A 14490-nucleotide genomic window follows, 5' to 3' on the forward strand; every position below is an offset into this window, starting at 1 on the left:
AAACAATCCAATCATGAAATGGGCAAAAGACATGAACAGAAATCTCACAGAGGAAGACATAGACATGGCCAACATGCATATGAGAAAATGCTCTGCATCACTTGCCATCAGGGAAATACAAATCAAAACCACAATGAGATACCACCTCACACCAGTGAGAATGGGGCAAATTAACAAGGCAGGAAACAACAAATGTTGGAGAGGATGCGGAGAAAAGGGAACCCTCATACACTGTTGGTGGGAATGTGAACTGGTGCAGCCACTCTGGAAAACTGTGTGGAGGTTCCTCAAAGAGTTAAAAATAGACCTGCCCTACAACCCAGCAATTGCACTGTTGGGGATTTACCCCAAAGATACAAATGCAATGAAACGCCGGGACACCTGCACCCCAATGTTTATAGCAGCAATGGCCACGATAGCCAAACTGTGGAAGGAGCCTCGGTGTCCATCGAAAGATGAATGGATAAAGAAGATGTGGTTTATGTATACAATGGAATATTACTCAGCTATTAGAAATGACAAATACCCACCATTTGCTTCAACGTGGATGGAACTGGAGGGTATTATGCTGAGTGAAGTAAGTCAGTCGGAGAAGGACAAACATTATATGTTCTCATTCATTTGGGGAATATAAATAATAGTGAAAGGGAATATAAGGGAAGGGAGAAGAAATGTGTTGGAAATATCAGAAAGGGAGACAGAACGTAAAGACTGCTAACTCTGGGAAAGGAACTAGGGGTGATGGAAGGGGAGGAGGGCGGGGGGTGGGAGTGAATGGGTGACGGGCACTGGGGGTTATTCTGTATGTTAGTAAATTGAACACCAATAAAAAATAAATTAAAAAAATAACTTAGGGAATAACATCAGCAAGATGGCAGACTGAGAGGTCCCAGCCCTGAATCCCACATAACACTGAATTAATAACCATTCACAGATGAAATACATTTATGAGAGCTCCAGAGTTCAATTGATAGGTTACCCAGCACACCAATGAAGCATAGAATTCTAAAACACTAGTATTAAAAAGAGTAAGAAAAACAGTTTCAGTATATCCACGTCACTCCTCCACCAAGCCATCACAGCCCAACACTGAAAGGGATGTCTTCACTCACAATTTCTCCCATGGGGGAAAGAGAAAAGGGATTATCAGGCTTCCAAAGCCTTTCATGGTGATGCCTGAGAGACACATCCTATCTTACCTCTCCTAGAGCCCTGAAGGAACCAGCCTGGCTGGATTGTCTGAATATAGCTACAAGAGCAAGCTCTCAAACAAAACCCTAACTTTATGACTCAAAGAACTGTAAGAGAAAAACAAAATAAGATCAAAGTTAGCAGAGGAAAAGAAATAAAAAAGCTTAAGGCAGAAATGAAGAAATAAAAACAGAAAAATGATAGAAAAAATCAACTAAGAGTTGGGTTTTTGAAAAGATATAATTGGCAACCAATAGCTAGGCTGAGAAAAAAAGAAAAGATTCAAATAATTAAAATCACAAATAAAAGAGGATATATTACTTCTGATGTCATAGAAATTTTTAAAAATAATATGAGCAATTAAATGTCAACAAATTGAGCAGCCTAGAAGAAGTGGGTGAATTCCTAGCAACATACAAAATACCAAGACGGAATCAAGAAGAAATAGAAAGCTTGAATGAGTCAGTAACAAATAAGGAGGTTGAGAGCAATCCAAAAGCCATCCATCAAAGAAAAGTCCAGGATCAGATTGCTCCATAGGTGAATTATAACAAACATTTAAAGAAAAATTAATACCAATCCTTCTTACAGACATGCACATACAGTAAGAAAGAATGTGTATGTATTTATGTGTGTATGTGTATATGTGCTTGTACACACCAATGGAACAGTTCTATTTTAATTCATCTGGGCCAGTATTACAAAATACCACGGAATGGATACCTTGTAAACAACAAAAGTTTATTTCTCACAGTTCAGGAAGCTGGGAAGTCCAAGAACAAAGATGCACAAGGTCATCTTCTGGTGTGGGCCCCATTCCTGACTCATAGCTGGCAACTTCTCACTGTGTACCTCGCATGACAGAAGGCATGAGGGATCTCTGTGGGTCTCTTATAAAAACACTAATCCTAATCATGACAGCTCCACCTTTATGACCTAAGCACTTCCCAAGGCCCTCACTCCTAATACCAACACATTGATTATTAGGATTTCATCTTATAAAATAGGAGGAAACACAATAATCCACTCATAGCAAATTTTGGAATCTTTTTATGAGGCCATCATTACCCTGATACCAAAGCCAAAGACTCCACAAGAAAAAAAACAATAGGCCAGTATCTCTGATGAACACAGATGAAAAATCCTTAAACTACTGGAAAACAGAATTCAATAGCACATTAAAAAGGTCATACATCATGACCAAATTGCATTTATTTTAGGGAGGTAGGGATAGTCCAACATATGCAAATAAATCACTATGATATACCACATTAGAGAGAAAAGGATTAAAAAAAATCACATGATTAGCTCAACAGATGCAGAAGCATTTGACAAAATTCAACACATTTTCATGACAAAAAATTCTCAATAAATTAAGTGAAAGAATTCATCTAAACACAACAAAGGCCATACATGAAAAGTCCACAGCTAATGTCATCCTCAATATAAAAATGTAACATATATGTTATATATATACATATATGTACATATATGTAAATACTATCCAGATATAAGAAGAAAATCCTACCATTTGTGACAACATGGATGCAACAAGGGCATTTATGCCAAGTGAAGTAAGTCAGAGAAAAAAGACAAATATTGTAAAATTTCTCTTATATATGGAGTTAAGGAAAAAAAAGAACTCATAGAATAGATTGGAGATTGCCAGAACTGGAAGGTGAAGCCAGAACTGGAAGTGAAAATGGTCAAAAGGTACACATTTCCACTTATAAAATAATCAAGTTCTAGGGATATAATGTACAGTATGGTGATTATCATTAATAATACGGTAATATATGTGAGAGTTTCTAAGAGAGTAGATCTTAAAAGTTCTCAGCACCAGAAAAAAATGTATCTATGCGTTGTGATCATTTCATAATATATAGTTGACCTTTGAACAATGTGAGGACTAGGGGCTGTTCAAGAATCAAATGTATACATATCTTGAATTATTATGTTCTACTCTTGAAACTAATACAATGTTACACATCAATTATATCTCAATTAAAAAAACCTAAATCATAAAGAATAAGAAAGGGAACTAAAACTGAAATTAATTTAAGGAAATGAGGCTACTGAAGTAAGTAAAACAACACTAATGCAAGTAAATCAGTAAAGTATTTGAAAAGAGTGGAGGGGTGAACCATAAACAAATCACTATCTTTTTAGTAGGTTTTTTCTTCTAGCATTTTTTTCTAGTGTTCTGCATTCTGAAACAATTTAAGAAATATTAAAAGATAGAGCAAATGAGTACATAAATTGATGTTGTTCAGGCTGATTCACACATCAGAAGGTAGGACATACATGAAACAGAAGAAGGAAAGAACAAGCACTGAAAGGATAGATTGGAATTGAAGGTGCTATGAGAATCACAACTTCTAAACATATCTTTGTGGGGGATACCCAGGTGGCTCAGCGGTTTAGTGCCGTCTTCAGCCCAGAGCATGATCCTGGGGACCCGGGATTGAGTCCCACATCAGGCTCCCTGCTCTCTCTGTGTGCGTCTCTCATGAATAAATAAATAAAATTTTAATAAAAAAACATGTCTTTGAATGTACATATGCATGTATATATATGTATGCTTATGTGAGTATGGCTATATATACATTAATTATACATGCATGTATGTTGATATGTATATGTGTTTACATTGAAGTTATTTTAACAAACCAAAATCTTGTGTGTGATCTTTTAGGCCCAATCTTTGACAATTGCAAAGGCCTCATCTGGCAATTGGCATGGGGTAGTCTTAGTACTCCACAGCCAGTGAACTGCAGACATCAGAGGTGGTTGCAGTCATAGACAGAGGCCCATCCAGGCTGGCAATATCTGCATTCATTGTCCATGTGCCTCAATTTTGAGACATTCTTATGCATAGAGGATTCAGCTAAGACACTATATTACTCATATGCTTCTACATAGTTTACCTTTCCATTACCATCTCATCGTAGATTTTTTTATTAGTTTTGACAGTTTTCACCACTTTTACACTCCTAACCCTCCCCCATCACTAACCCATCTCAGCCTTCAAATCTCTACAATAGGAAGAGCCTTTTGTATGGGGATTCTTTGATTATGAGATGATATTCCGTCAACCTACAATGCTGTCAACACTGATATTCTGACCCCACTCAATGCTGTTCTATGGGCAAAATGGAAATTTCATTGATGTAGCTGGAAACTTTTCTTGTTTAGACTCTTTCTAATACAATTATAGTAACAATAAGTGCTTATTAGTTTCAATTTGTCTTGCTATTTTCATTGATCAACTCAAAATCTGGCATCTCTCTCCCCTACAAATTACTGCAGCAAGCAATTATTGTTAATGAAGCATAATCCTTTTCTGGAAGGAACACTAGTGAACACTTGGGGATCTTTAAAGGGGTACTGCTGTGTCACATGCAAGAGTCAGATGATCCCACAGGGCCCATGACCATTCAGGACAACATGTCTCAGGGTATGCTAGCAGATTCTGTGCCATACTTTAAGACGGTGCTTTTAATTTCTGAGAGGGAACAATGGTTCTTCTATTTAGTGCCTATTTTGCTGGCTAAGATGTCCAGTGGGTAGGTCAAATTAAACTTCCAACAGAGGAGCTTTGAGAAAGCTGGGAAAGCAATACCTTGGCCACTACTTACAGTTTCACCATCTATGGAATTAAAAATTTTTGAAATCTCTGCATGCTGAGTTGCACCCAATGACTTATTAGTTCTAATATTTTGGGAACCCATGGTCAGCCTATGATGCAGTGATTTAATGAGATTCATGATTTAATAAAAGAATATAAGTTCTAAGGATCACTTTGTCCAGTGACCCGAAGAGACTTTTGAGAGTTGCATATTTCATCTTCATGTTTAAAGAAGTATTCTTTTTAAAGAAGTAATCATGCAATCTTGTTGGTTTGCTAATACAAAAATCCTTTCTCAGAGAGTTTTGACAATGGATACATTGCAGGAGGAAGTAGAACAAAGGGGTATGAAAAAACACAGGCATTCAAGACTCTGCTTCCTCAGTTAGGTACCACTTGGATTCAAGAGATGGCTTCTCCTTGCCCTTGTAAAACATACTTTCCCCATATTTTAACTATACCTGAAGGGGCAATATTGATTTCATGCACCACCTGGTGGTACCTAGGATGTACAATAAAGGTTTGAGGATAGTAGATGATATGATTTTTTACCAGACTCAAAATTCTGGCTTCATTTGTGTCAATATTGCTGGACATCAAGATCAAACATCCTTATAAGGTCAAGGTAATTAGTCTAGGACATGATCTGGATCTTAAGTAGAAAGTTTTTGGACAAATAATAGTGGATACTGCCATGACAGCAATGATTGACTATAAGAGAGAGTAATATAAAAATGTTAATCTAATAAACTCCTGGACCACTTGGGCAAATGCCTTGAATAGATCAAAGGGTGTGTTTACTCAAAAAAGGTGTAGACTCAAAGTAGATTGATGGTCTATTTGACAAGAACCTTATGGCTATGTAGTGGGATAAGGAAGACCCAACAGACCCACTACCCATGTAAAATTATCCTTTGATTAATTCAAGTTCTTATGCTTCCACTTTTCCCAGTGATCCTTGCCATGAATCAGAGGGCTCCATCAACTATTATCAAGACCTTATTAAGGCTTTCAAAAATAAATAAGACTATAGGTTTTGCCAGGCCTCATGGACCTAGAGGGGATGTAAAAACTTGTGCTAATGTCAGAGTTCAATGGTGACGTGCAGGAGAATTATATTTCTGGGCCTTTGAGATACTGGTGCATAGATGACAGTGGTCTCCACAACCCCTGACACCAGGATGAAGGAAACTGATAATACCTTATTGGTTTGGGGTCCAAAGCCACCACTAATGGAAAACTCAGGCTACCTCAAAACTTCACTCTCACTATTATATGTATTATCAGTATAGAAGTATTGTCTACATGAACATCCATTTACATCCACCCAAACCTTGATAGAAATTGCCACTTTAGCAAGACAGGTAGGAAACTGGAAATGACCCAACTATCAGCATCTAGAACTTTTTTTCTCAAAAACGTCCTTCTGGGGAAAAAAAAGAAATAACTGTCCTACTTATAAGCTTAATGAAGCAAAAATTCTCTCAGAAACAACTACTCCATGAAAAAACATAATATACCTAGGGCATATGCTTTATGGGCATAGAGACTCCAGTGATTACAGGTAGCTCAGTGATGTAGTACTGAGGTATTAATTGCAGCCAATATTATGACTCTCATGGAAGTTACTGTCCATAGTGAAGGAATTTGGTTCTGTAATAGACAATACAAATACCCTATGCGAAAACTTTGTTCACATGGATGAGCAGGATAAGTTTGGAGTATGTGGATTGGATGCAATTCACCATTATTATAGTTTCACAAGTCTCCATAAATTCCCCCAACTATCTATGTCAATACATAGTTATGATTTAGAAATGTTCCAAACCCAGAAGGGTGCATTAGCCTTCCAATCTATTGATAGCACCAATTAAGTGGGTCTGGACAAGGGCACAACTTAACAAGGACCAGACATCCTACTGACCCACATGTGGCAAGATGGCTGGACCATTAGAACAAACAAGGAACAATTACCCAGTACCTATTCAAATTTCTGGGCATAATCTGGAAGGGGCATAATTTCTCATTCCAGAGAACAAGACTACCAAGCTTTGGCCCACTCTGCTTCAATAAATGAAAACAAGGCACACCCAGTAGTAGGAATATTTGGCTACTTGCACTCTCATATTCCCTATGTGCCATTCTTGATGACATCCATCTTTTAGGCTACTTCAAAAGTCACTCCTTTTAGTGGGGCCACAACCTAGAGAATGTACTTGAGGCCCTCCACCCAAACTCTCAGGCTGCTCTTCCTCCAAGTCCCTCTGATCATTTGCTATTTGACTTACAGTTCTCAGTAACATCTCTGTTCACCAATTAGAGTTGTGGTAGAAGGTCTCTGCCACAGATCAGAAACATCTACCACAGCTTACAAAAAGGCATGCATACTTTGCCAGAAAATTACAGACTCATAATTGAGCCTTGGTGTCTGAATGTAGAACTTATGATTATGAAATAATATTACAACTAGAAATATCAATGTTATGAATAATTTCACTTTTGTTCTCTAATTATCTTAGAGTATTTACAATTATGGTCAAGGGAAGTATAAATGTTCCATAAAATATAATCTAAAATATATATTCATAAACCAAATAAAAAATTTTCTGCTAAGTTTAATTATAATAATTTAAAGTTTTCTATAATTGTTTTACTTACCAATGTTTCTTTCCCTTTTGGATGTTCTTTGTTTTTTTACTTGCATTTGTGTTTTTGATGTCGAATCTTGGTTTCTATCAAACACAAGATTTTCATCTGGTACTTCATATTGAGCTACATAAAGAGAAGCATTTAGTTGAATAAATCGAGAAACAGATCTGCTGTGAAACTCTTATCTTTTATGTTTGTAACAAGTATACAGTAGAATTTATCCTCATTTTTATAGTTATAAGTAAATTACCATAATACTAGGTCTGATATGAAAATATAAGAGTTTTAATATGTATTGTTAAAACTATCTCATCATTTCATTAATAATCCTTAGCATCAAATATGATTTGTTATTCTCCATTTTTTCTAGGATTTTTATATTTAAGTAAAAACTTAATCATAGGATAAGACATGAACAAGAAGAAGGACTAGTAAGCTCTGGGCCTTCATCCCCCCAAAGAAACACTGAGTCAACAACAATTTACAAACCAAAACACCTTTATGAGAACTCTAAAAACCAGTTTGAATATGCATCACCCAAGTAAATTACTTACCAAGAAAAACTGCACCAAAAAAGGTAGAAAAGGTCATGGTATTTTGCCCACCTTGGTGTGGTGTGCCACAATCACAGGGAAGCCTCTCAATTTTCAACTCCTCCCTTGGGATGAAAAGAAAGAAGTGGAACTTGCAAGTTTCTGACAAACCTGGGAGCTACCTAGGTGACTGGTTTCTATCTTGCCTGACTTGGAACACTGATGGGAATAGCTGCATAGATGAATACCAATAGCTGCGAAACAAAGTTGAGTACCATAGCACATTAGAGCTACAAGGAGTTTGCAGTTCTGCAAATGATCAGGAAGCAAAGGATAACAGGCAGAGAAATACTACAGTAACCAAAAATGAAATTTCCTGGGAAGAAATAGGGGAAAGCCTATTAGGGAAATTAGGAGAGTTAGAAGCAGACATATATACTAGAATAAAAGAGCATATACAAGCCCAGAGAATACACATTCCCCAAAAAAGGTTTGAGAAGTCTCAGAACCTCTCTGCCAGGCTGATGTGTCAAGATATTCCCCTACACAAAGCCAGTTTGTAAACACTAAGAGAGGTGGTCATCATAACAAGTATACTCCTTAATCCCCATAATCTTTTTAACCCATTCTCCCTCTGCCCTCTACCTCTCTGGTAACCAATCAGTTTGTTCTCTATAGTTAAGACTATTTCTTGATCCACCCCCAATCAATGTTCATTTGTTTTGTTTCTTAAATTCCATATATGACATATGATATTTGATTACTGGAGTCTGAGGAGCAAAAATAAAAAAAAGAAAAGTAGAGAAACATAAAGGATTTATAAGACACTACGAAGTAGACCAAGATGTACATTATGGATATCCCAGAATGGAAAAGAGAGAAAAAGGAGCAGAGATTTTAGTTGAAGAAATAATGACAAAAAAATCCCAAATTTGAAAAAAGAAATGGATGTACAAATTTAACAAGCTGAATTAACTCCAACAATGAAAAACCAAAGAGACCAACACTGAAACATATTACAGTCAAACTATTAAAAGACAAACACAAAGAAATAATCTTAAAAGCAGAAAAAGAAAAGCAACTTATCACATACAAGGAAGTCTCTATAACTTTACTAGTGGATTTCTCAGCAGGAATCTTGCAGGCCAGAAGAGGGATGGCATATTCAAAGTGCCAAAAGAAAAAACTGTTAGCCAAGCATACTATATTTGGCAAACCTATCCTTCAAAAATGACAGGAAAATTAAGACTTCCCCTCCAAAAATAATTAATACTTTCCCAGATAAATAAAACATGAGGGAGTTCATACCATTAGATATATCCAAAAGGAAATGCTAAAATAAGTCTTTTACATTGAAATGAAAAGATGTTAAATGGTAACACAAAGCTATATAATAATATAGTTTTTGATTAAGATAAATGTAGAAACCTATATTATTGAAATTTTGATGCATAACTTCACTCTTAATTCTTATGGAACTTAGAGAAAAGCATAAAAATAACTATAAATCTATGCTAACAGACACACAATATATAAAGATGTAATTTGTGATATCAACAAAGTTTGGAGAGAAACATAAATGGAGAAGTTTTGTGATTGATGTATATATGTGACTAAACAGATTGTTATAACTTTAAGATGTTCAATGTAATCCCCATGGTAATCACAAAGAAAACATTTATAGAGTATACATGTTAGGTAATGAATGTTTGTATCATCTAAACGTCAGTGTTGGAGCCCTAACGCCAATGTGATGATTTGAAGATAGGGCTTAGGAAAATAATTAAAGTTAAGTGATATCTCAAGGGTAAGGCCCTGATCTAACAGGATTATCATCTTAGTAGGAAGAGATACCAGAGAGTGTACCCATATGCACATTCATGCCCTCTCTCTGTCTCTTTCCATGAGTGCACAAAGAAAAGGTTATATGAATACATAGAAAATGGTGGACAATCTTGAGCCAAGAAAAGAAGTCTCAGAATGAAATCTATCTTACCAGCAACTTGATCTTGGACCTCCTTCTCCAAAACCCTAAGAAATAAATTGCTTGTTTAGTGACCTTACCTATGGTATTTAGCTATGGCAGCCTGAGCAGACTAATACAGTACACAAAAGGAAATGAAAAGGAGAGCAAAGCATGTCATTATAAAAAAAATAGTCAAAGACAAAGGAAAACAGTAACATAAGAAATGAGAGGCAAGAAACACATGAAAAAGAAAACAATGAACAAAATGTTAACAGTAAGTCCTTCTCTATCCAATTGTATTTCTAATTAGATAACTTAAAATAAATGCATAAATGTTTAGCAAAACACAACCTACTAACATAAATGAGTTGAACTCCCAAATCAAAAGATACAGAGTAGATTAATGTATCAAAACAAATAAACCCAAAGACTCACATATATGGTGTTCATAATAGATTCATGGTAAATTTAAGGACATATATGGACTAAAGTGAAAAGATGGAAACAGATATTCCATGTAAATTATAACCAAAAGAGAGCAGGGATGGCTATACTGTTAACAAGTAAAAGAGACTTTTTGTCAAAAACTGTTCTGTTACAAAAGACAAAGTAAGACAACTTATTTATTTGTTTGTTTGTTTATGACAGATAGAGACCATGAGCAGGGGGAGGGGCACAGGGAGAAGAAAAGAATCCCAAGCAGACCTCATGTCAAGAGTAGAATACCATGCAGGGTTCAATCTCATGACCTTGAGATCACTACGTGAGCTGAAATCAGAAGTCAGACTCTTAACCAACTGAGACACCCAGGAACCCAAGACATCTTATAATAAAAAAAATCAGCTCTCCAAGAATACATGATTATATATGCACCAAACATGAAACTTCTAAATATATGAAGCAAACGTTAGCCAAATTGTATAAAAAAGATAGTAAAACAAATAGACAATCAAACAATATAACAAAAATTGTAGTAGATTTTAGTATCCCACTTCCAATAAGGAAATCAGAGTACTTGAACAAGAGTATAGATCAGTTGGACATTACAGATATATGCAGAAAACTCCAACAGCAAAATACATATTTTTCTCAAGTGCGCATGGAATATTCTCCAGGACAGACCACATGTTGGTCACAACATAAGTCTTCACAAAATCTGAAAGACTGAAATCATGCAAAGTAACTTTTCTGATCACAATGAAAAGAAATTAAAACAGTAGCTGAACACTGAGAAAGCTACAAATATATTGGAAATTTAAAATACATTCTCAAAAAAGCAATGGGTCAAGACAGAAATTGGAAGGAAAATTAGAAAATATCTCGAGATAAATGAAAATGAAAACACATCCAAAATGTACGCAATGTAGTGAAAGCCATTTGAAAAGACATAGCTGTGAGCACTTACATTAAAAAGGAAGAAATATCCCTAAAAAGCCAATCTAGCTCCATATCTCAATGAACTAGAAAAAGAAGAAAAACTAATCCAAAGCTAGCAGAATGAAGGAAATAATAAATATTAGAGCAGAGGTAATGAAATAGAGAAGAGAAAAACAATAAAGAAAATCAATAAAACCAGGAATTGATTCTTTGAAAAGACCAAAAATTGAAACATTTAGCTAAAATAGCTAAGATGAAAAGGAAAAAGATTCAAATAATTATATCAAAAATAAGATATATTACAGCCAATGCCATAGGGATAAAAGGGATCATAAGAGAACATTACAAATTATTACATGCCAACTAACTGGATTACCTAGAAGACATGGATGAATTCTTAGAAATACACAACATACCAATTGAATCATGAATAAACAGAAAATTTGAAAGAACAAGAACTAGTGAAGAGATTAAATCAGTGATCAAAAACCTCCCAACAGATAAAAGACAGGACTAAATAGCTTCACTAGAGAACTCTGCCAAATATTTAAAGAAAAATTAACACCACTCTTTCTCAAATCCATTCAAATAATTGAAGGAAAGACAACACTTCCAAACTTATTAGGCCACCATTACCTGATACAAAAGTCAGACAAATGCAACACATGAAAAGAAAATTTATGTCCCTGATAAACATAGGAGTAAATTCCTCAACAATATATTAGCAAAGAGAATTCAAGAACTTGCTGAGAGGACTAAACACCACAGCTAAGTGGGATTTATTCCTGGAATGCAAGGATGAATCAATGTATGAAAATCAACTGATGTGATATACCACATTAAAAACATTTTAAAAATTACCATCTTGATTGTTGTAGAAAAAGCATTTGAAAAAATTCAACATCCTTTCATGATTTAAAAATAACTAAGACTATAAGAAAATATGCCAATATAATAAAAACCATATATGCAAAGCCCACAGCTAACATGCACCAAAAATTATTCCTCTGAGATCAGAAACAAGACTAAGATGCATACTCTCACTACTTCCATTCAATATAGTACTAGTAGTCCTAACCATAGTAAATGGGTAAGAAGTAAGTAAATAAAATAAAAATTTATAAAGGAAGAATTAAAATTATCTCTGTTGCCAGATAACATGTTCTTATACATAGAAAACCCTAAAGAGTCACAGAAAATGTATTATAATTAATAACTAAATTCAGCAAAATTTCAGGACACAAAAATCACTGTACAAACATCAGGTACATTTCTATAAAACATCAATATAAAATAGGAAAAGGAAACTAATAAAAAAAGAAGTCCATCAACAACAATAAAATAAGTAAAATAAATTTAACCAAGGAGGCAAAAGACAGATACATTGAAAACTATAAAACATTGCTGAAAAAAATTTTAAAAATTAAAAAAAATTAAAGACACAAATAAATGGGAAGACATCTGTTCATGGATTGGAAAAATTAATATTGTTAAAACAACACTATTACCCAAGGATATCTACAGATTCATTATAATCCTTATAAAAATCTTTAAAAACTTTAAAACATAAAGTGAAAATAGTTTGCAAGTGGCATAGAGACACATAGACCAATAGAACAGAGATAGGAAAATGGCAGAAGGCAGCAGAGTAGGAGGAGGACCCTAGGTTCATCTCATCCCATTAGTACAACTAGATAATTATGAAATCATCTTAAATATTACAGAAATTGTCCTGAAGACTGACAAAACAAACTCCACAAGAAAAGGGAGAAAAGAGAGGATTCCCAGCAAGATGACGCCTCCCTAACGCAGTTGGCCCTACCAACTTACCTAGATAACTTTCAAATCATCCTGAACACCTACCAATTCAGCCTGAGATTTAAAGAGAGAACAGCCAGAATGCTACAGAGAGGAGTTTGCCCTTCTAACAGGTAGGAATGCCGAAAATAAATAAATAAATAAAAAAGAAAAAAGTGGGGGAGGGGCCGTGAGGAGCCAGGCTAAGGCCTGCAGGGAAAGCCTCCAGGGCAGGAAATCCCAGCCCTGGAGAAGCAGGAACATTTAAAATCTGCACCGGGATTCTTCCCAGAGGGAACTGCACTCAGTAGGGAACTCGGGCAGGATCCCAGGAGAGGGGGTGAAGCCTCCAGGTTCCTGGAGTCACTAACACAGCAAGTGCGCCCAGGGGAGAGAGCACCAGACCTGGGGCCGAGCTCCGTAAAGGGCTGGAGCACACCCAGCGGGGCCCAAGGGGGGAAGCCGGTCAGTCAGGTGGGGGCTCCGGGAGGAGGGGGCTATACCGCCCTGCTGCCTTTGGGAGCCCCCGCCCCAGGAGCATGATTCTGGCAGCACAGGCCCTGGATCCCAGGGAACTGGGGGACACAGCCCAGGATCCTGCGCTACCCCCAGGACAAGCTGAGGCGGGGAGGGCACAGGACAGCGAGGACTCTCGATGGGCCAATGGGTGCCCTGCAGGCTGTACAGATCAGTTCCCCATGCCTCTGGGAGGATCCAGGCCAAGGGGGACTGGGAGACTGAGGTAGTTACTGCAGGAGCTGACTCCAAAGCTGGAGAGCTGGACACTGCTAGTGTTGTTGTTCCTCCTGGTGTCACCTTGTGCCTGGGACAGAGTGGGGCTACCAGGGAACAGGGGCCTCACAGGATAAATAGCTCCCACTGAGCCGGGCACCCGGCAGGGGAGGGGCAGTTCCACAAGTTACATACACCTGAGGATCAGCACATCAGGCCCCTCCCCCATAAGACCAGCTGGAAGGACAGGGGAAGAGCAAGTCTTGACCGAGCAGCATTGAAAAGCTCCAGGGGAAGTCAAGGGATTTACAGTATATAGAACCAGAGGATACCCCTCCTTGTTTTTCCTTTTCTCTCTTTCCATTTCTTTTTCCAGTATGACTTGTTTTTAGCCAATCTGCACTGAGCAAAATGACTAGAAAGAAGAACTCACCACAAAAGAAAGAATCAGAAACAGGACTCTCTGCCAAGAGTTACAGAATTTGGATTACAATTTGATATCAGAAAGTCAATTCAGAAGCACAATTATAAAGCTACTGACGGCTCTGGAAAAAAAAGCACAAAGGATTCAAGAGACTTCATGACTGCAGAATTTAGATCTAATCAGGCAGAAATTA

At 36.7% G+C, this 14490-nt stretch overlaps 1 protein-coding gene across 11 annotated transcripts in view; it reads right to left on the reverse strand.

The window, feature by feature from the left end:
- Positions 1–14490, reverse strand: part of CCDC7 (coiled-coil domain containing 7) — a 383402-nt gene that overhangs the window by 176672 nt on the left and 192240 nt on the right. For 10 of the 11 annotated variants that reach the window (XM_038529717.1, XM_038529714.1, XM_038529715.1 and 7 more), the window contains exon 22: positions 7478–7591. In XM_038529717.1, the coding sequence (XP_038385645.1) occupies positions 7478–7591 (114 nt within the window). Of the gene's footprint in view, positions 1–7477; positions 7592–8022; positions 8127–14490 lie in introns of those variants that run through there. The other variant, XM_038529722.1, reaches the window with a different exon arrangement.

The sequence above is a fragment of the Canis lupus genome, chromosome 2 (genome assembly GCF_011100685.1).
Source record: "Canis lupus familiaris isolate Mischka breed German Shepherd chromosome 2, alternate assembly UU_Cfam_GSD_1.0, whole genome shotgun sequence".
Classification (NCBI taxonomy): Eukaryota; Metazoa; Chordata; class Mammalia; order Carnivora; family Canidae; genus Canis; species Canis lupus.